Source organism: Salvelinus sp. IW2-2015, linkage group LG26, assembly GCF_002910315.2.
Source record: "Salvelinus sp. IW2-2015 linkage group LG26, ASM291031v2, whole genome shotgun sequence".
NCBI lineage: Eukaryota > Metazoa > Chordata > Actinopteri > Salmoniformes > Salmonidae > Salvelinus > Salvelinus sp. IW2-2015.
The window spans coordinates 2,974,348-3,001,401 of NC_036866.1; the positions used below are offsets into that span (position 1 = coordinate 2,974,348).

The 27,054-nt window shown below is 43.1% G+C and overlaps 2 protein-coding genes across 6 annotated transcripts in view; one reads left to right on the forward strand and one right to left on the reverse strand.

Moving 5' to 3' along the window:
- The window catches only part of LOC111952603 (nexilin (F actin binding protein)), a 32,393-nt gene extending 12,612 nt beyond the window's left edge, over window positions 1–19,781 (forward strand). For 2 of the 5 annotated variants that reach the window (XM_023971446.1, XM_023971449.2), the window contains 11 exons: window positions 244–392; window positions 3,569–3,766; window positions 4,011–4,187; window positions 11,233–11,421; window positions 11,613–11,804; window positions 13,243–13,290; window positions 16,866–17,063; window positions 17,433–17,654; window positions 17,737–17,928; window positions 18,083–18,446; window positions 18,878–19,781. In XM_023971446.1, the coding sequence (XP_023827214.1) occupies window positions 244–392; window positions 3,569–3,766; window positions 4,011–4,187; window positions 11,233–11,421; window positions 11,613–11,804; window positions 13,243–13,290; window positions 16,866–17,063; window positions 17,433–17,654; window positions 17,737–17,928; window positions 18,083–18,446; window positions 18,878–18,891 (1,943 nt within the window). In that variant the 3' untranslated portion in view covers window positions 18,892–19,781. The other 3 variants (XM_023971447.2, XM_070435056.1, XM_023971448.2) reach the window with 2 other exon arrangements.
- A 50-nt stretch (window positions 19,782–19,831) lies between these two features.
- LOC139023037 (transmembrane protein 272-like) lies at window positions 19,832–23,808 on the reverse strand. Its single transcript, XM_070435057.1, has 5 exons — window positions 23,703–23,808; window positions 22,991–23,083; window positions 22,709–22,759; window positions 22,392–22,595; window positions 19,832–21,805 (listed from the first exon to the last, which is right to left on the reverse strand). Exons 1-5 carry the CDS (start codon window positions 23,719–23,721, stop codon window positions 21,585–21,587), a joined length of 588 nt encoding a protein of 195 aa, XP_070291158.1. The 5' UTR covers window positions 23,722–23,808; the 3' UTR covers window positions 19,832–21,584.
- Window positions 23,809–27,054: the final 3,246 nt, after the last annotated feature.

Sequence of the window (27,054 nt, forward strand, 5' to 3'; positions counted from 1 at the left end):
GGAGAGGGCTGAGGAGGAGGGTGCTGTCCTAATCCTCATCTCACCCATTGGGTTGTATTCATTAGGCAACAAATGGAAGGAAACAGACTGAAACAGGGTGAGACTACCTGGACCTAACCAATAATTAACGCTCATTGTCATGTTCCATTGCAAACTGTTGTAAAACGTTGTGGGGCTAATGAACACAACCCTGGTGTTTGTACTGTGGTCTCATCATCACCATGTGGGGTCTACACTCTACAGGCAGTGTGAAGGGGAAGTTTGCCGAGATGGAGAAGCAGAGACAAGAGGAGGAGAGGAAACGGATGGAGGAGGAGAGGAAGAAGCGCGCCGCCCAGGACATCATGGAGAAAGCGAAGATGCAGAAGGAGCTGGCCAAGAAAGCCGCAGAGGTAAGACTGCGGGATTCCTTCYTTGGGCCAGAGGTAAACTGTAATGTAGCCTATAAGGGAAGCGGTACATCAGGGCTGGATTGCTCAATCGCTGCCCCCATTGAGGGACTGGCCTCCACCTCTGTGTAATCAGTCAGGTAATCCTCAACTGCCACCTGGATGATGTATTTTAAGTGCCATTTGAAAGGCTAACAGTTGCTGTAATGGACTTGACTGGTGCTGCAATCCATTGCAGCTCCGAGAGCACATATCGTGTCTGATACAGTATATACTATCAGAGATACAGTACCGGTCAAAGGTTTTAGAACACCAACTCATTCAAGGGTTTTCTTAATTTTTACTATTTTCTACATTGTAGAATAATAGTGAAGAGATCAAAACTATGAAATAACACATGGAATCATGTAGTAACCAAAAAAGTGTTAAAAAAACAAAATATTTTATATTTGAGATTCTTCAGAGTAGCCACCCTTTGCCTTGATGACAGATTTGCACACTCCTGGCATTCTCTCAACCAGCTTCATGAGGTAGTCACCTGGAATGCATTTCAATTAACAGGTGTGCCTTCTTCAAATAATTTATTTCCTTCTTAATGTGTTTGAGCCAATCAGTTGTGTTGTGACAAAGTAGGGGGATATACAGAAGATAGCCCTATTTGGTAAAAGAGCAAGTCTATATTATGGCAAGAACAGCTCAAATAAGCAAAGAGAAATGACAGTCCATCATTACTATCAAGCGCTATGATGAAACTGGCTCTCATGAGGACCGCCACAGGAATGGAAGACCCAGAGTTACCTCTGCTGCAGAGGATAAGTTCATTAGAGTTACCAATAAATGCTTCACAGAGTTCAAGTAACAGACACATCTCAACATCAACTGTTCAGAGGAGACTGTGTGAATCAGACCTTCATGGTCGAAATGCTGCAAAGAAACCACTACTAAAGGACACCAATAAGAAGAGACGTGCTTGGGCCAAGAAACTCGAGAAATGGACATCAGACCGATGGAATGTGTCCTTTGGTCTGGAGTCCAAATTTGATATTTTTGGTTCCAACCGCTGTATCTTTGTGAGACGCGGTGTGGGTGAACGGATAATCTCTGCATGTGTATTTCCCACCGTAAAACATGTAGGAGGTGTTATGGTGTGGGGGTGCTTTGCTGGTGACACTGTCTGTGATTTAACCAGCATGGCTACCACAGCATTCTGCAGAGATGCGCCCTCCCATCTGGTTTGGCTTAGTGGGACTATCATTTGTTTTCAACAGTACAATGACCCAAAACACACCTCCAGGCGTTGTAAGGGCTATTTGACCAAGAAGGAGAGTGATGGAGTGCTGCATCAGATGACCTGGCCTCCACAATCCCCTGACCTCAACCAAATTGAGATGGTTTGGGATGAGTCGGACCGCAGATTGAAGGAAAAACAGCCAACAAGTGCTCAGCATTTGTGGGAACTCCTTCAAGACTGTTGGAAAAGCATTCCAGGTGAAGCTGGTTGAGAGAATGCCAAGTGTGTGCAAAGCTGTCATCAAGGAAAAGGGGGGCTATTTGACGAATTTCAAATKTAAAATATATTTTGATTTGTTTAACACGTTTATAGTTTTGATGTTTTCARTATTATTCTACAATGTAGAATTGTGAAAATTGAGCATAATTGTGAAAATAAAGAAAACCCTTGAATGAGTAGGTGTTCTAAAACTTTTAATAGGTAGTGTATATCATATAAGTCTTCAGATGTGTCATCACACAGCCTTCTTCAGATACAGGCCTTAGAATGTGCCATAAACTGAAATAGGCTGGCTGCTTTAAGAAGCATTCAGCGCTAGCTGTGCATTAAAGCTAGGCTAGCCTCTGCCACGGGCTTTCATCTCACCTTTGGTATGACGTTGGAAGCCGAGCCTAACGCTAGGCTAGCTGTAGTTGTACAGCTAGCCTAGCTGTAGTTGTAGCCATGCCAAACTGGATTGAAGCCAGTCCTTCATTACCAAATCGATTTGTTGACCTAGATACAACAAGGTACTGGATGGTTACAAGTAATAACACATTTTGTTCAAATTTATAATGCAAATTTCAAATATACAATAGAAAACATTCATGTTATTCTTTCAAATTCAATTTGAAATACACCTGCTAATACACCTGTGGCACCTGCTAACCTTTGCGTGCCATTTCAAGATCACTCTAATGAATATGTTAATGACCTTGTACTAGATAGGGAATTACATAGTACTTACTACTACTAGACTAATTCTAATGTAATTAAATTAAAGGAAGAGTGGTACTGAATGTACTTTCTATCTTGGCACAYGGCAATTACAGAGATGTTCCAATATAGTTACGCTGACAAAGCCTATTGAAAGGGTTTCCTTTTTGTGGAAATACGTTTGGTTTGGCTGTGGATGGACAGGCTGCATGGATATTGTCTGTTTATATTCAGTGCTTACTGTTCACACAGTGTTGTTATTAGTTCTACTCCACTGAATTACAGTCATTTGTCTCTTGAACATGATGAAAGCTGGATAAACCTATCTCTTCATTGTCTCCTTTCACTGCAACCTACTGCATGTATCTATACTGTAAAAGTTAGTGAAAACTTGGGGAATTCTTCCTGGTTTATTGAGCCAGGGAGGTAGCTTCAATCGGAGCCAGTACTGACTGAGTGGGATAGAAACAACTGGGCTAATGAGTTCTACTGCTGCTGCTTGAGCCACAGACACTGCCGGGTATAGACAGCATGTGACTGGTAACTGTTTCCCACACCACTGACTGTCTAAATTAGCCCCTGCCTCCCAGCTAGCTGACTGAATTAGACGCTCCTATCTTAGGGCTGACATTCACTGACAGGTCTACTGCAAATGTTGGCCATTACCAAAAGAATGTTCTCCTTCAAGGCCTATCTTCTGTGTGTYCGTGTGTGTGTGTGTSTGTGTATTTTGTTTGTGGGGATTTTATTTTTTAGTTGAGAGGTATCAACTAATAATTTCATAATGTATAACATAGGTTTAGTCCATTACTTGAATAAACACGACCACTTCAGCATTTGTAAAGTTCACAGACCAGGAAATGGTTTGTTTTGTTGATGTTTGATGTGCTAAATGAAGTACCTTCTTGTCTTATCGTATTTTATGTTATTGTAATTTACTCTTCTAACAATGGCTTTTGTCCATTTATGTCAGGAGGGAGATGACACCATCCTGGTCCGTGTGGTGCCGGCCAAGCCGTCACGACCTCCAGGCAGGATCAAGATGAACTTTGAGGACCTGGAGAAGAACCGCGAGGAAGAGCAGAAGAAGAGGACAGAGGAGGAGAAGAAGAAGCGCTACAACGAGAACAGGCACTCCTTCCGCGAGGCCAAGCGGAGCTCGGTCGTCCAGGTGAGCTGAGGAGAACCGCTCCCATAGGCTTCGGCAGGACTGGCAGCACAGCTGTTTCTACAAATCTAATATTTCAGGAAAGAGATTATATCGGTGTCAATACTTCATGGTGGTCTAGGTGTAGATTGAGCATAGGTGTTTCTAGGAAAATCTAATATTTCATGAAAGCTATTATATTCTGTCTGTGTCAATACTTCATGTGGATATGGTGGTCTCTGATGTAGACTGATTGTGTCAACACCAGGATGAGGACGAGGAACAGCCCACAGAGAAGGAGCAGGTGACTCCTGGGAAGCTAAAAATGACGTTTGAGGAGGCTGAGAAGGAGAGGCAGGAATGCCTGAGAAAGCAGGCAGAGAGGGAGGCTAAACGACGTCTGCAGGACGAGAAGAAAGCCTTTGAGGAGGCCAAGCTGGAAATGGTGACTGATCTTATAAAATATCTTATTCACTTATTAGCACATCACATTTCAATGTCCTGTTCTTTCCTTGTGAGAGCTGAGATACAGCATTTCAGTGCTAGATCAACCTTGGAGGTAAATTAGCAGTGGCATTCCGTGTCAACCCTGCACATTCCCTTTGCAAACCCTTACATTTAGTGCTTTCCTCTTGTGCTTTTGAAGTTGACTTGTGCTGTCTTTGATAATACTTTAAAAAATGTATCTGTCAGAGCTTGAATGTTGTTGTGTAATGTAAAGTCAGCAAAAAAAGAAACGTAACTTTTACTGGATCCTGTGTTTCAAAGATAATTCGTAAATATCCAAATAACTACCCATATCTTCATTGTAAAGGGCTTAAACACTGTTTCCCATGCTTGTTCAATGAACCATAAACAATTAATGAACATGCACCAGTGGAATGGTTGTTAAGACACTAACAGCTTACAGACGGTAGGTGCCTAAGACAGCGCTACAGGGAGACAGGACGGACAGCTGATCGTCCTCGCAGTGGCAGACCACGTGTAACAACACCTGCAACAACAACTGCCGAGTTACACCAGGAACGCATAATCCCTCCATCAGTGCTCAGACTGTCCGCAATAGGCTGAGAGAGGCAGGACTGAGGGCTTGAAGTGAGGCAGGTCCTCCCTAGACATCACTGGCAACAACGTCAACTATGGACACAAACCCACCATCGCTGGACCAGACAAGACTGGCAAAAAGTGCTCTTCACTGACGAGTCGCGGTTTTGTCTCACCAGGGGTGATGGTCAGATTCGCATTTATCATCGAAGGAATGAGCGTTACACCGAGGCCTTTACTCTGGAGCGGGATCGATTTGGAGGTGGAGGGTCCGTCATGGTCGAATCCAAGATGMCGTAGCAGTTCAGACGTCTTTGTCTTGTTGTGTCCCATGTATATATATTTTATTTTACCTTTATTTATCTAGGCAAGTCAGTTAAGAACAAATTCTTATTTTCAATGACAGCCTAGGAACAGCCTTGTTCAGGGGCAGAACGACAGATTTGTACCTTGTCAGCTTGGGGATTCAATCTTGCAACCTTTCGGTTACTAGTCCAACACTCTAACCACTAGGCTACGCTGCCGCCCCATATATTTTTTCCTCCGTATATATTTGGAGGTGGAGGGTCCGTCATGGTTCGAATCCAAGATGGCGTAGCAGTTCAGACGTCTTTGTCTTTGTGTTGTCGTGTCCCGTGTATATATATATATATTTCCTTCATATATATTTCGTATATATTTTTAATATTTTTAACCTCAATTTCAACATACTCTCCTGCAACRCGTCTCACCCAATGTGGTATGGATCTGCTATTTTCTATACTTTAGAACCGGAACCTCCAACAGAAGCTAGCCAGCCAACTAGCTATTAGCTTGTAGCGGTCATCAGCTAACCTTAGCCCGGTCAACTCCTGCCAGTCTGCACAGCGCGATTCAACCCAGAGCATACCGGACTGCTTTTTCTCCACATCTTCGGATTTCTACCGRAAGCTCTGAACCTTTTGACCTGGATCATCGCAGCTAGCTAGCTGCTATCTGAGTGGCTACCCCTGGCTAACGTCTCTGTCCCGAAGCAAGCACCAGTTAGCCTGGAACTAGCCTCGTGCTAGGCCCATCTCCCTGTAAGCGGAAGAGGTCCATCAGCCACTCCTTGGGCTACAATACCTATTTTGCCAATTGGCCTGGACCCCTTTTACTGCTGACACGGAGCCCCGCCGATCCATCAAGACTGGTCTACCGACATAATCCGCCCGATGGAGTTTCAACAGGCTCCTCCATCGAGACGTCCCCAGAAGGCCCATCCGCTAGCCTGCTAGCCGCGGCCCGCTAGCTGTCTAGAGCATATCGGACTGTTAGCTGAAGAGGTCCATCAGCCACTCCTTGGGCTACAATACCTATTTTGCCATTTGGCCTGGACCCTTTTACTGCCTACACGGAGCCCTGCCAATCCATCACGACTGGTCTGCCGACGTAACCGTCGTAACCYTCGTAGGCCTCCAAAAATCCTGACATTTCCATCCCTAACTATAGCATTTTACGACAAGATAGAACTGCCAAAGAGGGCAGAGTTGCAATCTACTGCAGAGATAGCCTGCAGAGTTCTGTCATACTATCCAGGTCTGTGCCCAAACAATTCAAGCTTCTACTTCTAAAAATCCACCTTTCCAGAAACAAGTCTCTCACCGTTGCCGCTTGTTATAGACCACCTTCTGCCCCGAGCTGTGCCCTGGGCACCATATGTGAATTGATTGCCCCCCATCTATCTTCAGAGCTCGAACTGTTAGYTGACCGAAACTGGGATATGCTTAACACCACGGCCGTCCTACAATCTAAGCTAGATGTCCTCAATCTCACACAAATTACTTCAGCGAGCAGGCCTTTCTAATCGACCTGGCCTGGGTATCCTGGAAGGATATTGACCTCATTCCGTCAGTAGAGGATGCCTGGTTATTCTTTAAAATTGCTTTCCTCACCATCTTAAATAAGCATGCCCCATTCAAAAAATTTAGAATCAGGAACAGATATAGCCCTTGGTTCACTCCAGACCTGACTGCCCTTGACCAGCACAAAAACATTCTMTGGCWTACTGCATTAGCATCGAATAGCCCCCGCGATATGCAACATTTCAGGGAAGTTAGGAACCAATATACACAGGCAGTTAGGAACGCAAAGGCTAGATTTTCAAAGAGAAAATTGCATCCTTTAGCACAAACTCCAAAAAGTTCTGGGACACTGTAAAGTCCAAGGAGAATAAGATCACCTCCTCCCAGCTGCCCACTGCACTGAGGCTAGGAAACACTGTCACCACCGGTAAATCCACTATAATTGACAATTCCAATAAGCATTTTTCTACGGCTGGCCATGCTTTCCACCTGGCTACCCCTACCCCGGTCAACAGCCCTGCACACCCCACAGCAACTTTCRCAAGCCTCCCACATTTCACCTTCACCCCTATCCAGATAGCTGATGTTCTGAAAGAGTTGCAAAATCTGGACCCCTACAAATTAGCTGGGCTAGACAATCTGGACCCTCTCTTTCTTTAATTATTCATTGCAATTGTTGCAATCCCTATTAGTAGCCTGTTCAACCTCTCTTTCGTATCGTCTGAGAAAGATTGGAAAGCTGCTGCGGTCATCCCCCTCTTCAAAGGGGGAGACACTCTAGACCCAAACTGTTACAGACCTATATCTATCTTTCTAAGGTCTTCGAAAGCCAAGATAACGAACAGATCACCGACCATTTTGAATCCCYCCGTACCTTCTCCGCTATGCAATCTGGTTTCCGAGCTGGTCATGGGTGCACCTCAGCCATGCTCAAGGTCCTAAACGATATCATAACRGCCATCGATAAAAGACAATACTGTGCAGCCGTATTCATCAACCTGGCCAAGGATTCGACTGTCAATCACCACATTCTTATCGGCAGATTCCACAGCCTTGCTTTCTCAAATGACTGCCTCGCCTGGTTCACCAACTACTTCTCAGACACAGTTCAGTGTGTCAAATCGGAGGGCCTGCTGTCCGGACCTCTGTCAGTCTCTATGGGGGTGCCACAGGGTTCAATTCTCTGGCCGACTCTTTTCTCTGTATACATCAATGATGTCGCTCTTGCTGGTGGTGATTCTCTGATCCACCTCTACGCAGACGACACCATTCTGTATACTTCTGGACCTTCTTTGGACACTGTGTTAACTAACCTCCAGACGAGCTTCAATGCCATACAACTCTCCTTCTGTGGCCTCCAACTGCTCTTATATGCAAGTAAAACTAAATGCATGCTCTTCAACCGATCGCTGCCCACACCTGCCCGCCCGTCCAGCATCACTACTCTGGACGGTTCTGACTTAGAATATGTGGACAATTACAAATACCTAGGTGTCTGGTTAGACTGTAAGCATCTCCAATCCAAAATGAAATCTCGAATCGGCTTCCTATTTCGCAACAAAGCATTCTTCACTCATGCTGCCAAACATACCCTCGTAAAACTGACTATCCTACCGATCCTTGACTTCAGCGATGTCATTTACACAAATAGCCTCCAACACTCTACTCAGCAAATTGGATGCAGTCTATCACAGTGCCATCTGTTTTGTCACCAAAGCCCCATATACTACCCACCACTGCGACCTGTATGCTCTCGTTGGCTGGCCTCGCTTCATATTCGTTGCCAAGCCCACTGGCTCCAGGCCATCTACAAGTCTCACAGATCATTGCACCTGTACATAGCCCAGTTGTAAATACCCCATCCAACTACCTCATCTCCATATTGTTATTTTCTTTTTTTGCCCCTTTGCACCCCAGTGTCTCTACTTGCACATTCATCTTCTGCACATCTGTCACACCAGTTTAATTGCTAAATTGTAATTACTTCGGCCTATTTATTGCCTTACCTCCCTAATCTTACCTCATTTGCACACACTGTATAGAGATTTTTCTTCTTCTATTGTGTTATTGACTGTACGTTTGTTTATTCCATGTGTGTAACTCTGTGTTGTTGTTTGTGTCGCACTGCTTTCTTAATCTTGGCCAGGTCACAGTTGTAAATGAGAACTTGTTCTCAACTGGCCTACCTGGTTAAATAAAGGTGAAATTAAAAAATAAGCAAATATTATGGTCTGGGGCGGTGTGTCACAGCATCATCGGACTGAGCTTGTTGTCATTGCAGGCAATTCAATGCTGTGCGTTACAGGGAAGATATCCTCCTCCCTCATGTGGTACCCTTCCTGCAGGCTCATCCTGTCATGACCTCCCAGCATGACAATGCCACCAGCCATACTGCTCGTTCTGTGCATGATTTCCTGCAAGACAGGAATGTCAGTGTTCTGCCATGTCCAGTGAAGAGCCCAGATCTCAATCCCATTGAGCACATCTGGGACCTGTTGGATTGGAGGTGAGGGCTAGGGACATTCCCCCCAGAAATTGTCGGAACTGCAGGTGCCTTGGTGGAAGAGTGGGGTAACATCTCACAGCAAGAACTGGCAAATCTGGTGCAGTCCATGAGGAGGAGATGCACTGCAGTACTTAATGCAGCTGGTGGCCACACAGATACTGACTGTTACTTTTGATTTTGACCCCCCCCTTTGTTCAGGGACACATTATTCAATTTCTGTTATTCACATGTCTGTGGAACTTGTTCAGTTCATGTCTCAGTTGTAGAATCTTGTTATGTTCATACAAATATTTACACATGTTAAGTTTGCTGAAAAMAAATGCAGATGACAGTGAGAGGATGTTTCTTTTTTTGCTGAGTTTAATTATAGGAATGTAGTTATACAGGTTAAAATAGTATCATAAGCATTGCATAAGGTCCTTAATTAAAACTATCCATCACAAGTCCCCTTTTTTGAAAACTATACTGTAACTACACACATCTGTCAGAACATTCATAATGTGTATAGTATAGTTATAAAGGTTATTTAGTCAACTCCTTCATTAGGTGTTCTGAATCTCCTTTGGGCATTGAACCTGTTTTGTTATTGTGGTTGTTGTTGTTGTTATTGTGGTGGTTGTTGTTATTACTGTGTTCTAACCACCTGAGCTATCCAGTGCTTTGCAAAAGTATTCATTCCCCTTGGCATTTTTCCTATTTTGTTGCATTATAACCTGTAATTTAAATATATTTTTATTTGGATTTCATGTAATGGACATACACAAAATAGTCCAAATTGGTGAAGTGAAATGAAAAAAAGAAATGGTTTTAAAAAATGTCTAAAACTAAAAAAACGAAAAGTGGTGCGTGCATATGTATTCACCCCTTTACTATGAAGTCCCTAAATATGATCTGGTCCAACCAATTACCTTTGGAAGTCACATAATTAGTTAAATAAAGTCCACCTGTGTGCAATCTAAGTGTCACATGATTTGTCACATGATCTCAGTATATATACACCTGTTCTGAAAGGCAACGCCACTAAGGGGCACCACCATGCAAGCGGCACCATGAAGACCAAGGAGTTCTCCAAACAGGTCACAGTCAAAGTTGTGGAGAAGTACCGATCAGAGGCACCATTAAATCCATTGTAAAAAAAAAAAGAAAGAATATGGCACCACAACAAACCTGCCAAGAGAGGGCCGCCCACCAAACTCACGGACCAGGCAAGGAGGGCATTAATCAGAGAGGCAACAAAGAGATCAAAGATAACCCTGAAGGAGCTGCAAAGCTCCACAGTGAAGACTCCCCAAACATATGGAAGAAGGTACTCTAGTCAGACCATCAAGGAAAACGCTATGTCTGGCGCAAACCCAACACCTCTCATCARCCTGAGAACACCATTCCTGCAGTGAAGCATGGTAGTGGCAGCATCATGCTGTGGGGATGTTTTTCATCGGCAGGGACTGGGAAACTGGTCAGATTTGAAGGAATGATGGATGGCGCTAAATACAGGGAAATTCTTAAGGGAAACTTGTWTGTCTTCCAGAGATTTAAGCTGGGACGGAGGTTCACCTTCCAGCAGGACAATGACCCTTAGCATACTGCTAAAGAAGCACTTGAGTGGTTTAAGGGGCAACATTTAAATGTCTTGGAATGGCCTAGTCAAAGCCCAGARCTCAATCCAATTGAGAATCTGTGGTATGACTTAAAGATTGCGGTACACCAGCAGAACCCATCCAACTTGAAGAGCTGGAGCAGTTTTGCCTTGAAGAATAGGCAAAAATCCCAGTGGCTAGATGTGCCAAGCTTATAGAGACATAACCCAAGAGACTTGCAGCTGTAATTGCTGCAAAAGCTGGCTCTACAAAGTACTGACTTTGGAGGGGTGAAAAGTTATGCACGCTCAAGTTTTCAGTTTTTTTGTCTTATTTCTTGTTTGTTTCACAATGAAAAATATTTTGCATCTTCAAAGTGTTGTGTAAATCAAATGATACAAACCTCAAAAAAATTAATTTTAATTCCAGGTTGTAAGGCAACAAAATAGGAAAAATGCCAAAGGGTTGAATACCTTCGCAAGCCACTGTATTTCCCTAGTCTTGGGCCTGGTGTGACTTTGGAACTGTATGTACTTGCAGGGAGAAGATGAGGAGGACTCACAAGGAGCTCAAGGCGAGAGAGAGGTCATCCAACCTGGTAAACTGAGGTTGAGCTTCGAGGAGCTTGAGAAACAGAGGGTAGAGAATGAACGCAAAGCAGCAGAGGTTGAATACAAGAAACGAATGGAAGAGGAGAGGAAGGCTTTCGCCGAGGCCAGGAAAATCATGGTCAGTGAGTGTGATGTGATGGTCACTTCGCCTCGTCCCACATCTGTTTGTGCTGTCTTGCCAGCTCCTATGCCAAAAGTCCAGCACAAAGAGATCTGGGACCAGCCAGCTCCTTTTTTCTGTTTAATATTGTGAGCCCCGAGATGTCAGACACTAGTTTGAGCTCTCTCGTCGTTGTCCTCCTTCTCCAGATAGTGGATGAAGATGACGAGGTGTTGATGGCCATGCTGAACCTGGAGGGCAGCAAGCCAGGGAAGCTGTGTGTCAGCTTCGAGGACAAGGAGCGTCAGAGGAGAGAGGCGGAGGAGAAGAAAGCGGAGGAGGAGGCCAAGAGGAGGCTGGAGGAGGAGAAGAGGCTCTTCGCAGAAGCCCGCAAGAACATGGTAGGACTGGGTAACATAACCATAGAGATCCTACAATTTACTAGTGGAATTTGGTATCCTAGCAACATGACAAAAAATCTGCCATCTTGGTCAGCAAAATGTTAATTCTAGAAATTGATCAAATATGGTATAACTATGGTAAAATAAAACAATACATTTGTGAATTATAGGATCTCTATGAACATACCTCTGCAGGCAGCACCAGCATGTAGCATATGAAGCCCTGCACTAACATGTCGACTGAAGTAGGCTAAGTTCAGAAGAAGCATGTGAAAAGATTGAAATTATTTTGATTACTCATCATGAATAGAGCCATAGTGAGTAACGTTTCATAACTTGTTTTTGTGTGTGAATGTCACAAACGAATACCTTCAGTTTCCCATGCTGTGTGATGTTCTGGGCTCTGCTTGATCGGTGTCATCTGAGCACATAATCAATGTTATGGTCACACTTTAAACAAACTACAAATTACATTTGCTCATACATAATTTGTGAAGCATATATGTAGTCCTTATGAAGTGCTTTTGAATACTTCATTATCTTTTCATAAGTTAAGACGTTATAGTGTTAACACTTGAAAAGTTGTTCTTTTTTTTATTACTATAATTTATTTTGTGTATCATTTTTTMGGGGGGGGGGATTTTATCCCCTTTCTATCCCCAATTCCAATCGTGTCTCATCGTTAGCACTCCCCAACGTGCTCGGAAGGGGAAGGTCGAGTCATGCGTCCCCCGAAATATGACCCYCCAAACCYTGCTTCTTAACACCTGCCCTTCTTAYCCCGGAAGCCAGCCACACCAATGTGTCGGAGGWAACACTGTTCACCTGATGCCTGCAGGCACCCGGCTCTCCACAAGGAGTCGCTAGAGTGCAATGAGCCAAGTAAAGCCACCCCGGCCAAACCCTCCCCTAACTCGGACAATGCTGGGTCAATTGTGCACCGTRCTATGGGACTCACGATCACGGCCATTTGTGATACAGCCCGTGATTGAATCAAGGTCTGTAGTGCCTTAGACCGCTGCCCCACTCGGGGGTATATATATATTTTTTGAATTAAGTTTATTTCACGAAGCATATATAACAGTGTCATAAGCGCATCTTAAAGTGTCAATACAAAACTTGACCTTTTTTAAAATAAACTCTAATGTCAACTGGAATTACAGAGTTATGACTTGCCTGTCACGACCTATATATTGAACAACACTCGAAGTGTTACTGTTATGGTTGATTTAAAGTGTGACCAATGTTTCTACAATCTACTGAAAACTAACGCCAATATTAACATTTGAGGTAGGCTGTATTTAGTATAGTAACTCAATCTCTAATTGGACTCTAATTGGACATGGATTAATCATACATGATGATGTAACGTTACTGTACATACTCAAATGGTACACTTGCAATTGCTGTTCCTACCTTCAAAATGATCTCCTTAAAGAGCTCCCTGGATCTGGAAAAACCTAAGACTTCATATCGAGATGGAGAAGTAAGATATTTTCACTTTCAAATGACAATTGTATTTGTACACTGACTAAGAAGAAATAATAGTGATTGCCATGAAATGCTAATACTGTAAGTTCTTACTGTAAATATAAGGTTGTGAATGGATGGCTCTTCATCATGTGTGTCCTGCTTATTCTGACTCTGATTCTACAAGGACAATGGAAGGCTTCTACCTTACTATTATCGAATGAGATAAAGATCTCCATGTCATTCAAAAGCTTTTTACAGGATCATCTGATGAGAAATTCAATGTAATTTGGTTGCCGTAGCTTTTCTGTTCAATGTGATTATGTTGCTTTATCTTTGCTTTTCATCGTGTACTTCTTTGTTTGTGTTTCATTGTGGGAGGGTTTAGGTGGTGGCTTAAATTGTTATTCGAAGCTGATATGATGCAATGATCGATTTGGGATAAAAAATTGTGATGTTGGCGCTAGAGGGAATAGATGCTTTTTTCTAGTTGTTTGTAACTCATTTTGTACATAATGTTTCTGCCACCGTCTCTTATGACCAAAAAGAGCATCTGGATATCAGAACAGTGATTACTCAACTCGAACCGGATGAAGATTTTTTATTTAACGAGTTAGATTCAAAGGATTCCGGACCAGGCCCAAATCTCCGTCATTCGCAAGAAGAGGAGACGCCGATACAGGGGACGCTGATCCGGGTGCCTTGTGAGAATTCGTCGGCAAGTGGGTAACCCGCCTCTACCATCCGTCCTATTGGCCAACGTGCAATCATTGGATAATAAACTGGATGAGATCCGTTCGAGACTTTCCTACCAACGGGACATTAAAAACTGTAATATCTTATGTTTCACTGAGACATGGCTGAAATATGTATAATATAAAGTTGGCTGGGGGTTTCTAAGCATCGGCAGGACAGAACAGCTATGTTCGGTAAGACGAGGGCTGGGGTGTGTGTCTATTTGTCAATAACAGCTGGGGAACAAAATKTAATATTAATGAAGTCTCTAGGTTTTGCTTGCCTGAGGTAGAGTACCTCATGATAAGCTGTAGACCACACTAGTTAACAAGAGTTTTCATCTATATTTTTTGTAGCTGTCTATTTACCATCACAAACTGATGCTGGCATCACACCTAATGAGCTGTATAAGACCATAATCAAACAAGAAAATGCTCATCCAGAGGCGGCGTTCCAGTGGCTGGGGACTTTAATACAGGAAAACTTAAACCAGTTTTACCTAATTTCTACCAGCATGTCACATATACATCCAGAGGGAAAAAAACTCTAGACCACCTTTACTCCACACACAGAGACGCATACAAAGCTCTCCATCATCCTCCATTTGGCAAATCTGACCATAATTCTATCCTCTGATTCCTGCTTACAAGCAAAAACTAAAGCAGGAAGTACCAGTGACTTGCTCAATATGGAAGTTGTCAGATGACGCAAATGCTAAGCTACAGGACTGTTTTGCTAGCACAGACTGGAATATGTTCCGGGATTCATCCGATGGCATTGAGGACTATACCACATCAGTCACCAGCTTCWTCAACAAGTGCATCGATGACGTTGTCCCCACAGTGACCGTACGTACATACCCCAACCAGAAGCCATGGATTACAGGAAACATCCTCACTGTGTTAAAGGGTAGKTCTGCCGCTTTCAAGGAGCGGGACTAAAACGCCCGGACGCTTAAAAGAAATCCTGCTATGCCCTCCGACGAACCATCAAACAGGCAAAGCGTCAATACAGTGCTAAGATTGAATCCTACGACATCAGCTTTGACGCTCGTCAGATGTGACAGGGCTTGCAAACTATTACAGACTTCAAACGGAAGCCCAGCCGTGAGCTGCCCAGTGACATGAGCCTACCAGACGAGCTAAATTACTTCTATGCACTCTTCAAGGCAAGCAACACTAAAGCATGCATGAGAGCACCACCTGTTCCYGACAACTGTGTGATCACGCTCTCCGTAGCCGATGTGAGTAAGACCTTGAAACAGGTCAACATTCACAAGGCCGCAGGGCCAGATGGATTACCAGGACACTCAGAGCATGCGCTGACCAACTGGCAAGTGTCCTCACTGACATTTTCAACCTGTCCTTAACCTAGTCTGTAATACCTACATGTTTCAAGCAGACCACCATAGTCCTTGTGCCCAAGAACACCAAGGTAACCTGACTAATTGGCGCATACCTCCACAACAGATCCACAGATGACACAATCTCTATTGCACTCCACACTCCCCTTTCCCACCTGGTCAAAAGAAACACCTACGTGAGAATGCTGTTCATTGACTACAACTCAGTGTTCAACACCATAGTGCCCTCAAAGCTCATCACTGAGCTAAGGACCCTGGGACTAAACACCTCCCTCTGCAACTGGATACTGGACTTCCTGACGGGCTGCCCTCAGGTGGTAAGGGTAGGCAACAACACATCTGCCACGCTGATCCTCAACACGGGGGCCCCTCAAGGGTGCATGCTTAGTCCCCTCCTGTACTCCCTGTTCACCCACGACTGGATGGCCAAGCATACACTCCAAGTTTGCCGACGACACAACAGTGGTAGGCCTGATCAGCAGCAACGATGAGGCAGCCTATAGGGAGGTCAGAGACCTGACCGTGTGGTGCCAGGACAACAACCTCTCTTTCAACGCGATCAAGACAAAGGAGATGATTGTGGACAAAAGGAAAAGGAGGGCCGAGCACGCCCCCATTCACATRGACAGGGCTGTAGTGGAGCAGGTCAAGAGCTGTCCAAATCACCAACAAACTATCATGGTCCAAACACACCATGACAATCGTGAAGAGGGCACGACACCACCTACTCCCCCTCAGGAGACTAAAAGATTTGGCATGGGTCCTCAGTTCCTCAAAAAGTTATACAGCTGCACCATCGAGAGCATCCTGACAGGTTGCATCACTGCCTGGTATGGCAACTGCTCGGCATCTGACCGCAGGTACATCACTGACCCAGTACATCACTGGCCAGGCTGTGTCTATGCCAGGCGGTGTCAGAGGAAGGCCCAAAAATTGTCAACGACTCCAGCCACCCTGTCATAGACTGTTCTCTCTGCTACCGCACGGCAAGCGGTACCGGAGCGACAAGTCTAGGTCCAAAAGGCTTGTTAACAGCTTCTACCCCCAAACCAGAAGACTGCTGAACAGTTAATCAAATGGCTACCAGGACTATTTGCACTGACCCTCCCCCCCTTTTTTTACACTGCTGCTGCTCACTGTTTATTATCTATGCATAGTCACTTTACCCCTACCTACAGCACATGGACATATTACCTCAATTACCTCAACTAACTTGTACCCCTGCACATTGACTAGGTACCGATATCGCCTGTATATAGCCTCGTTATTGTTATTTTATTGTGTCACTTTTGAAATTATTTTTACTTTCGTTTATTTAGTAAATATTTTCTTAACTCTTATTTTTGTTGGTTAAGGGCTTGTAAGTAAGCATTTCACGGTAAGGTCTACACCTGTTGTATTTGGCCCATGTGACAAACAAACTTTGATTGGATTGTAATTGGTTTATTGTAAGATTGTCAATGACACCATGCTCTGTGTTTGTGTGCCGGTAGGTGCTAGATGAGGACGAGGACGGAATGGTCAAGAGCGAATCCCAGGAAGCATTGCATCCTGGAAAACTGGAGATGAACTTCGAAGAGCTGCTTAAGCAGAAGGAGGAAGCCGATAGGAGGTGCAAGGTGGCGGCGCGCAAAAAGAAAATGGAGCAGGAGAAACAGGAGTTTGAACAGCTCAGACAAGAGATGGGAGAGGTCAGTCATCAACATGGTATCAGTCTCACAATGCTYTTAAAGACCCACAATGCTGTTAAAGACCCACGTGGGAAGTCTCATGGATATTTGCATGGAACTACCAACTGCAGAGATTGATAACAAGATGAGGAGAACCAGGGGCCATATTTATAAAGTATCTCTGGGTAGGAGTGCTGATTTAGGACCAGTTTAGCCTTTTATARCATAATCACAAGATAACATTGACCTGATCCTAGATCAGTACTCTTACTCTGAGACGCTTGATGCATACAGCCTAATTTCTTATGTGTTGAAATGATTAGGCCTATGCTTCTGTTTTGTCTGTATCCTTAAAACTAATCTTATCACTATATGTGTTTCTCTCCTAAGGARGTGGTGAATGAGAGCTCTGATACAGTGAGTAAGGAGTATGAGGAGCTGAAGAAACTCAAGAGGACTGGCTCCATCCAGGCCAAGAACCTCAAGTCCAAGTTTGAGAAGATCAAGCAGTTGAAAGACGAGGAGATCCAGAAGAAGATTGAGGATGTGAGAGCAAAGAGAAAGGCTGTAGATGAGGAAATCAAAGAGAGGGAAGAAGAGAGGATCCAGGAGGTATATATTTTAGCATGATCCTTCAGAATCGCATTGGAACTCCAAACGCGTCGGTCTGTATCATGTTGTGCTGTTTTTTCAGGATGATGATGAAGGCAAAAATGACACAGAGAAGGGGGCTGAGGAGGCTCCGTTCAGACAGAAGGTGGACATGCGTGCACGGTTTGAACAAATGGCCAGAGCCAGAGAGGAGGAGGAGAAGAAGAGGGTGGACGAACAGAAGCTTCAGAGGATGCAGTTCGAGCAGCAAGAGATTGACGCCGCTCTCCAAAAAGTAAATCCCTCTTTCATCGGGTTCAATCATCGGGTTTCTCGTTGTTAAACAGTTGACGACGTCCCTGACTCGCATGACATTCTAAAAACGCATGACAGTTCAGTGGAGGGAGGGTTTCCAAAAATAATGTGTCAATGTGTCATATCTTTGTCAGAAAAGGGAAGATGAGGAGGAGGAAGAGGGAAGCATCATCAATAGCTCGGCAGCCTATGAGGATGAGGAGGACCATGCCAGGTCGGGGGCTCCGTGGTTTAAGAAGCCCCTGAAGAACCAATCGGTGGTGGATGCCGAGCCAGTGCGATTCACAGTGAAGATTACCGGGGAGCCCAAGCCGGAGGTGACCTGGTGGTTTGAGGGGGAGATGCTCCAGGACTGTGAAGACTATCAGTACATAGAGAGAGGAGAGACATTCTGCCTCTACCTGCCAGAGACCTTCCCAGAGGACGAGGGCGAGTACATGTGCAAGGCTGTCAACAGCAGAGGCACCGCCGCCAGCACCTGCATCCTAACGATAGAAAGTAAGCAATTGTCCATCTGACTGTCACTGCATGCCTGCATGATGCCACTTCCCTTTTCTCATCTTTCTATGATTGGATGGGATCGCATGCTCCTCTTCCTGATCTTCCTATGATTGGATGGGATCGCATGCTCCTCTTTCTGATTTTCCTATGATTGGATGGGATCGCATGCTCCTCTTCCTGATCTTCCTATGATTGGATGGGATTGCATGCTCCTCTTCCTGATCTTCCTATGATTGGATGGGATTGCATGCTCCTCTTTCTGATTTTCCTATGATTGGATGGGATCGCATGCTCCTCTTCCTGATCTTCCTATGATTGGATGGGATCGCATGCTCCTCTTCCTGATCTTCCTGATCTTCCTTCTCTTCTTTATTGGCTTGGTTCAGTTTCAGCCGTGGGTAATCCCATCTTCTGTTTCTCTCTTCCAGCTGACGACTACTGATGCTCTACTTTTTCTGGAACTTTCCCTGTCTCTCTCACTCCTTTTGTAAAACTTCATCCCTCATGGTAGGGCCAAAAAGAGGAGGAAACAGCATTATGCTCTCCATTCCTTCTCGGGATACACACAACATGAAAAGTGCAATATCGTGTTGTTTACGTATTGCTCATCATTCATCAATAAAGCTGCACTCCCTTTCAGTATTACGTTTAGGATGAAATCTGTGCCAAATCACATATTGATCCCCTGAGTGATTGCTGTCACGAATGATGTTCAGATTGATTTTGTGATCATAACATCATATATCAAGGCTGTTCAACTCTGATCCTGGAGGGCTGAAACACTTTTGGTTTTCATCCTCTCCTTCTAATCAGGGACTAATTCAGACTTGGGACACCAGGTGAGTACAATTAACTACTAGGTAGAAACAAAAAACTGAAATGTTTTGCCATTCCAGGACCGGAATTGAATAATACTGTCATAAATCATAACATCTTTGCATCAGGGAAAGTCTCCCTCCAAAGGTAAAATTTTAGAAAGTTCAATTTGAGAATATGGTGCAACCCAATTTAAAGCCTAATGAAATCCCTGTAAAATAGACACAGTATGCATTGCACAGTTAATTTGCAGAATTGGTTACTAATAAAATAATGATCTAATTAGGATTTTTGTTTCTTTTCATTTTTAATATTTGAATAATTATCTGAAAGGTTTGGTTGTAATGTACACTTAGATTTTTCATATCGCAATAGTATTTTTCACATTGAGTTATTAAAGTACTCTACAGGAAAATGTATGATATAATTGTCTTGGACACTGTTGTATGGCTTGAAATATAGTGACATGTTTGTGATATGTTTATTTAAAGTTTTAATAAAATGTGCTAAATACTAGTCTCTTTGTAACTGTTCTATCATCTTTATAAAACATTAGGTACTGTAACTTAAATGTATGGAGGGATGTATTTTATTACGTTGTAAGACAGTTCAAGAGACAGTTGACAATAGACTCTATTTTCAGTTGCACCTTTTTCATGGTACATACTGTATCTTTTAATTAACATGGATCAACAGTAGGTATATGTAATATACAGGTAACTGCAAAAAAAAAGGAAACACCAATTTCAAGTGTCTTAATAGGGCATTGGGCCACCACGAGGCACCAGAACAGTGTCCATGCACCTTGGCATGGATTCCAACAGAGTTCAAGTGTCTGGAACTCTATTGTAGGGATGCGACACCATTCTTCCATGAGAAATTCCATAATTTGGTGTTTTGTTGATGGTGATGGAAAACGCTGTCTCAGACACTGCTCCAGAATCTCCCATAAGTGTTCATATGTGTTGATGTCTGGTGACTGAGACAGCCATGGCATATGGTTTACATTGTTTTCATGCTCATCAAGCCATTCAGTGACCATCGTGTCCTGTGGATGGGCATTGTCATCCTTTGAGGGCATAACCATGGGAGCATTTTTATACATGACCGTAAGCATGACGGGTTGTTAATTGCTGCTCAATTAAGTCAGGAACCACACCTGTGTGGAAGCACCAGCTTTCAATATACTTTGTATCCCTCATTTACTCAAGTGATGCCATAATCTTGGCAGTTACCTGTATATATTCCTTGATATAATACAATTTAACCAATGTCAAAATACAATGAGTGTACAAAACATTAGGAACACCTGCTCTTTCCATGAGATTGATCAGGTGAATCCAGGTGAACGCTATGATCCATTATTGAGGTCACAATTTAAATCCACTTCAATCAGTGTAAATGAAGGGGAGGAGTCAGGTTGAAGATGAAATGTTAGGGCAAGACAAAATATTTATGTGCCTTTGAATGTGGTATGATAGTAGGTGCCAGGCGAACCTGTTTGGTTGTGTCAAGAACTGCAATGCTGCTGGGTTTTTCACGCTCAACAGTTTCCTGTGTGTATCAAGAATGGGCCACCACCCAAATGACATCCAGCCAACTTGACATAACTGTGGGAAGCATTGGAGTCAACACGGGCCAGCATCCCTGTGGTACGCTTTCGACACCTTGTAGAGACCATGCCCCGACGAATTGGTGCTGTTCTGAGAGCAAAAGGGATTGCAACTAATGAAGGTGTTCCTAACATTTTGTACACTCAGTGTATATTAAAACCTATATGTTCATCAGCAACAACTTTTAAATTATTTTCTTTATCACAAAAAAATAGGAAAACAGGAAAACAGTGTTATGTGAACAGTACCTATTGCAGAGTGTTGTGTGTGGATGCAAAACACACATAGCTAAGAGAAAAGTATCACAAAAACTGCTTTTTTAAACCATAATCATACCGTAGATTAATAAAATGTACCGCTTTTACAAAATGATGGTGAAGCTAAGAAGACAAGAGCACGATAGACGTCCCTTGTCCCATCCCTCCTTCAGACGTTCCATCCCTCCTTCAAACATTCCATCCCTCCTTCAGGCGTTCCATCCCTCCTTCAGATGTTCTATCCCTCCTTCAAACGTTCCATCCCTCCTTCAAACGTTCTATCCCTCCTTCAAACGTTCCATCCCTCCTTCACACGTTCCATCCCTCCTTCACACGTTCCATCCCTCCTTCACACGTTCCATCCCTCCTTCAAACGTTCCATCCCTCCTTCAAACGTTCCATRCCTCCTTCAAACGTTCCATCCCTCCTTCAAACATTCCATCCCTCCTTCAGACGTTCCTGTGGAAGTCTCTGTCTGGCTGTGGTTGTCCATTTAGCAGAATGCCACAGAACAGACCTTTGCAGCAGTTAGCTAGCATCGCTCCCAACACCAAGGTTTCAAGCACTGCGTTCCAGAAGGCAAACGTGTACAGGGTCTTGTTGCAGTACTGGCCGTCTGAACGGGTCGGGTCGTAGTTGGGTTGGTATATAGAGAAGATCCACACATTTCCTGCAGACAGTTTTGACAAATAGGTCATAAAGAAAACAATACCATGTGTCAATTACATTTTTATTGACAATATACAGACCTGTAGAACGTGACTAGGCCACACCTTCTGTGTAGTATTATACTTTGTCATTGTTTGTTTTGTTTGTATAGTGCATATTTCCCCCTTCATTGTAAGCAATCAGATTGCTCACCTGATCTGTGACACACACAGTGGTGGAAAAAGTACCCAGTTGTCACACTTGAGTAAAAGTAAAGAAACATTAATAGAAAATGACTCAAGTAAAAGTGAAAGTCAGCCAGTAAAATGCTACTTGAGTAAAAATCTAAAAGTATTTGGTTTTAAATATAATTAAGTATCAAAAGTATTAATACTTTTAAATTCCATATATTAAGCAAACCAGAAAACAATACAATGTTTCAATTACATTTATATTAACAATATACAGACCTGAAAATATATTTTATGTTTTGTGTATTACATAAAAGTTATGTGTTTTTTTTAAAACTTGAAATGTGTTGATAATGAAACAAACAATTACAGCCCTCTACCTTGTGTTCATGTTTTTACAGCAATACTTTCTCTCACCAGCAATGATCCAACAGAACACTGACAAAGCCAGCAAGAACTGCAGTGAGACACAGATACAGCTCTTTGGGGTCTGCTGCCCCCTCCCCTCTGGTTCCCAGGGGAACGACATCCATGTTGTCATAATCAGGTTGAAGATGGCCATCCATAGCAGGTAGTTGGGGATGTACGGTTGCTGGGGGCAATCATTTTTGTACACGACACCTATGTATGGAAATAAGCACTTTAGGTGGTAATAAACAATATGATAGAGGTAACAGGATAGAAATAGGGGAAGTTCCACAGGAAATGCATGTCTAAACAGAAATGTAACTGACCTATGACGATCCGGCAAACGGTTATAACAGTGAACACAAGTGTGGCCCATACTGGAGAGAGGAACAGAGAAAGGACTGAAAGTCACCAACATGTTTTCCTCTCTCTAATTGGAGACACAATGCAGACACTAATAATAATATTTAGAATTGATTGTATGTACTGTATAGCACTTTACCAGATGCTCAAAGCACTTTACATTGTAATACGTTGTAATATAGTTCGAAAAACACAACTTTTGAATCTGTTGTTTCAATAATGCTGTGGATTGTGGAATGACCCACCTGTAAGTCGTGGCGGTTGTGGTGGTGGAGGATCCAATGTGAAGTTCCATACAACACCCACTGTTACTGACACGGGCTGACCAGCTTGGGGAGCTAGACAGTTAGTGTGAATATTATATTGACATTTCCGAAAGATGTKAAATACTCAGAAACATTTCACAAAAATCACGAGATGCAAATTGCAAAGCCTGATAGGAAGACACAGACCTGCTATGCTTGTTCGAAGTAGAGTAGCTATGGTCATAGCAAGACATTTATATACAACGTCAGGGATAACTTTTAGTAAAACTATGTCCATCGAGGTAATACCCTTTGTGAACTTCTTCCTGTCTGGGCAGGCCTTCAAAATCAATAGATATTATCTAAAACCAGGGCTTATACATTATTTTACTGTATCCTACTTATACGGTACTTCACTCCCCTAATCAGTTCCAGTACAGCTGTACTGTCAGTACAGTTTCGATGCCTATTACTATTTTTTTAAGGACTCAAGCATACTATCTCTACTCCTATTTATCATAACTCTGAGCCTTTTGGTTACTGTGGTAACTAATATATTTGCATCATTAGTACTATACTGTATCTCAATATCCAAATGTAAGGATGTAATATACAGTGCATAAACAATATTAAGCAACCTTGAAAATGATTTGAAAACCCCTGTAAATGTCCAAAACATAAGTGGCAATTTTGTAGTTGCTGCTGTACTTACRCGCCATTTCAGCTGACATTCTGGAATTCTCAGAAAAGAAACATCCTGAATGGGGAGAGCAGAGGAGGGTGCTAAAGCACAAGGAGTGGATGAGTAGTCTGAAACTTTGCTTTCGCTTTCTGCTTGCTCTTGTTATAAACTCTGGCTTGCTCTACGTGGGCGTTGAAATGGGGAAAAGATAGGAAAATATTGCGCAAGGTGATTATATGTGTACAATAAGTGATAATTATTGTACATAGATTGAAAGAAGAACATAAGACCAGCATAGAAATAGAGAGTGAGTGTTCAGGCCTAGGGGGTTGCTGGATAAAAGCACAGGAGGAATTACATTTTCTTCTTTAAGGATTAAGATTTTAAAAGGGTAGTTATTTAACTCCACATGTCCTAATTGAATTGGCTGATGAGTTGTTCAATCGAAGAGAAAAGATTAATGATGGTAGCAAATAGAAGTATCGCAACAGGGTTTCTATGAGAACAGACAGGAAATGGAACTGACATAGATGAGCTCTACTGGCAGATATATGAAGAACAGGAAGTTAACGTGATGACTCGGGCCTACCACATATGGCTCAGTAAAGAAATTAGAAGGCCTGGCGAGTGGAGAAGAGAATAGGTTATATGAAAAAGGAGTAAGAAAAGCCTGTGTTATGGTTACTAAGCTGGAGATAGAGACCTGATATTCATCTTAAGATGAATGCACTAACTGTAAGTCGCTCTGGATAAGACAGTCAGCTAAATTACAAAAATCTCAAAGTAAAATGTAGATGCTCTACAGACTATCAGTACATTTCAAATATATAACCCTAAACTTAACCCTAACCCTATCCTTAATCTTTATCCTAACCCTTATTCTAAACCATAACCTTAGCAATCAGTTGCTTATCAACAGATAGTATGACCATCTAAAAGCCATTTTCATACGTGTAGAGGACAAAGTGCCCTCCACAGGAGAACACCACAGCCATGCAGATGCTGCCCAAGCTGTTGAACCAGAAAACAAACAGCTAGGCCTATGTGACAGTACTTCTGGTGGACTCATGGTTGGGGGGGACATATGGAGTACACCAACACGTTGCCTAGGGATACAGAGAATACACACGGAATAGTGTGAGACAGTAGGCCTAATACTCACATGCATATTGTGTAATGACAGTATTGTTTACTTTGTGGCATACTGCGTAGACCATGCATTGATGACTATGTGAAGAGGACTATTCTGCAACTTATTGTGTTCAGTCCTATAGTTTGTGCCCCAACGTATATATCATATCTATTCTATACTACACAAAAATAAATGCTACATGCTACATGCTACATYTAACGTATACGCTGGGAATCAGGAAGCAGGTGGAGAAGGTGAGTTTAATAATAAGAAAAAGGCAGATCAACAAAACAGGAGAAGAGTACTGAACGTGACAGAACCAATACTGCCTGATGACTGAGGGCTAAATAAAGGGAGAGTAATCAATGTGATGATGAAGTACAGGTTTGCGTAACGATGGGGAGCAGATGTTCATAATGATGGTTGCCAGTTAGGAGACCGGCGACGTCAAGTGCTGGAGCGGAGGAGCGGGAGTAGGCGTGACAGTACCGCCCCCCCTGATGCACGGCTCCAGCCACAGGACGAGGCGCACCTCTGGGCCGTACCCCTCCCAGTCCATCAGGTACTGGAGCCAACTCCAACAACGTCGGGAGTCCAGGAGGGACCTGACAACATAGTCGGGGTTCCCATCGATGTCCAGGGGAGGTGGAGGGGTATTGTGGGGGGCGGCACCAGCCAGAGGACCAGAACCACCAGCCTGAGGAGGGAAACATGAAAAGAGGGTGAAATCCAGTAGTTGATGGGGAGTTGTAAACAATATGTTACCTCGTTGATCCTCTGGAAGGACCTTGAAGGACCCCACAAACCGGGGGCTCAGCTTCCGGCAGGGCAGGCGGAGTGGGAGGTTTCTGGTGGAGAGCCAGACACAAATCACCAGGATGGAACATGGTAGCCTCACTGTGGTGGCGGTCCGCCTGCTCCTTCTGGCGGTGGATGGCGCTGGAGCCTCACGTGGGCAGCATTCCAAAACTCCTCTGAGCGCCGGAACCACTCGTCCACCGCAGGGACTCCGGTCAACCTTGGGATCCACGGGGCCAGGACCAGGTGATATCCCAGGACGCACTGGGAGTCAGCCCGGTGGAGGAGTAACAAAGTGAGATCTGGGCGTACTCCGCCTAGGGAAGGAACCGGGCCCACTTCTCCTGCCGGTCTTGGCAGAGACACCTAAGTAACCTCCCCTGCTCCTTTTTTGAAAATGTTTTTAAGGGGTGGATCAGCTTAATATTGCGGAAAGAATGTTGCTTCCATCAATGTAATTGTCTGCATCATTTCCAATACCCCATATTTTTGGGGTAAATATATTCATATACATACATATACACATATTTACGTACACATACTGTACCTATATAGACAGACATACTTTTTTTTTTAGAATATACCTTTATTATTCCCTGCAAACCCTACCACCCTTCCCCCAATTAGAGTAAACCAATAAACACCTAGGCTTCTTCTACCTTCAGTTTATATATCTTATACACATTTTACAGAAACAATTTATTTTACAATAGTTATATTTTATTTGTTTTTAGTCCTTCCTCTAATTCTGATGTCCATCCAGTTTGATTTCTATTTGTAACTGTGCTATTTAACAAAAGTTCTGAACCTATATACATTTTACAGACCCCATATGTTTTACATTGGTTATCTTGTTATTAGTCCCAGCCTTCAGCTCCATTCAACCCCTCCCATCTATCTCTCAACATCATCCATTTTGGATTTCTATTTGCCATAAATTTTTCAACTGTGCAGTGATGCTTCACAAAAGTGTTGAACCTTTCTACTCTCATAGCTTCTACAGATTGTAAATTAAAAAGTAACATTTCTGCTAAAATAATAATTATATTACTTATTGATTGACTATGGCTTTTCAAATCACCCAGTATTGTTATCTGCAGCGTTAGTTCTAGGCAAATGTTGCAATTCTTCAGCCATTCCTGGACCTGTGACCAAAAACAAGCTACATATGGACAGTACCAAAATAAATGATCTATTGACTCTGCCACCTCACAGCAGAATCTGCAGAGCTGGGAATATTGTATCCCCATATATATATAACATTCTATTGGTTGCAATAATTTTCTATAGTAATTTAAAATAAAAAATTCGAAGTTTTGCGTATCAATTCATAAACCATGTGCCATGGAATGGGCACATCGAAAATCTCTTCCCAACTATTTAGCAATTTATATTGCACAGCTGTCAGTTTTTTGGTCCTTAAATGAAATTGGTATATGTTTTTATTTATCA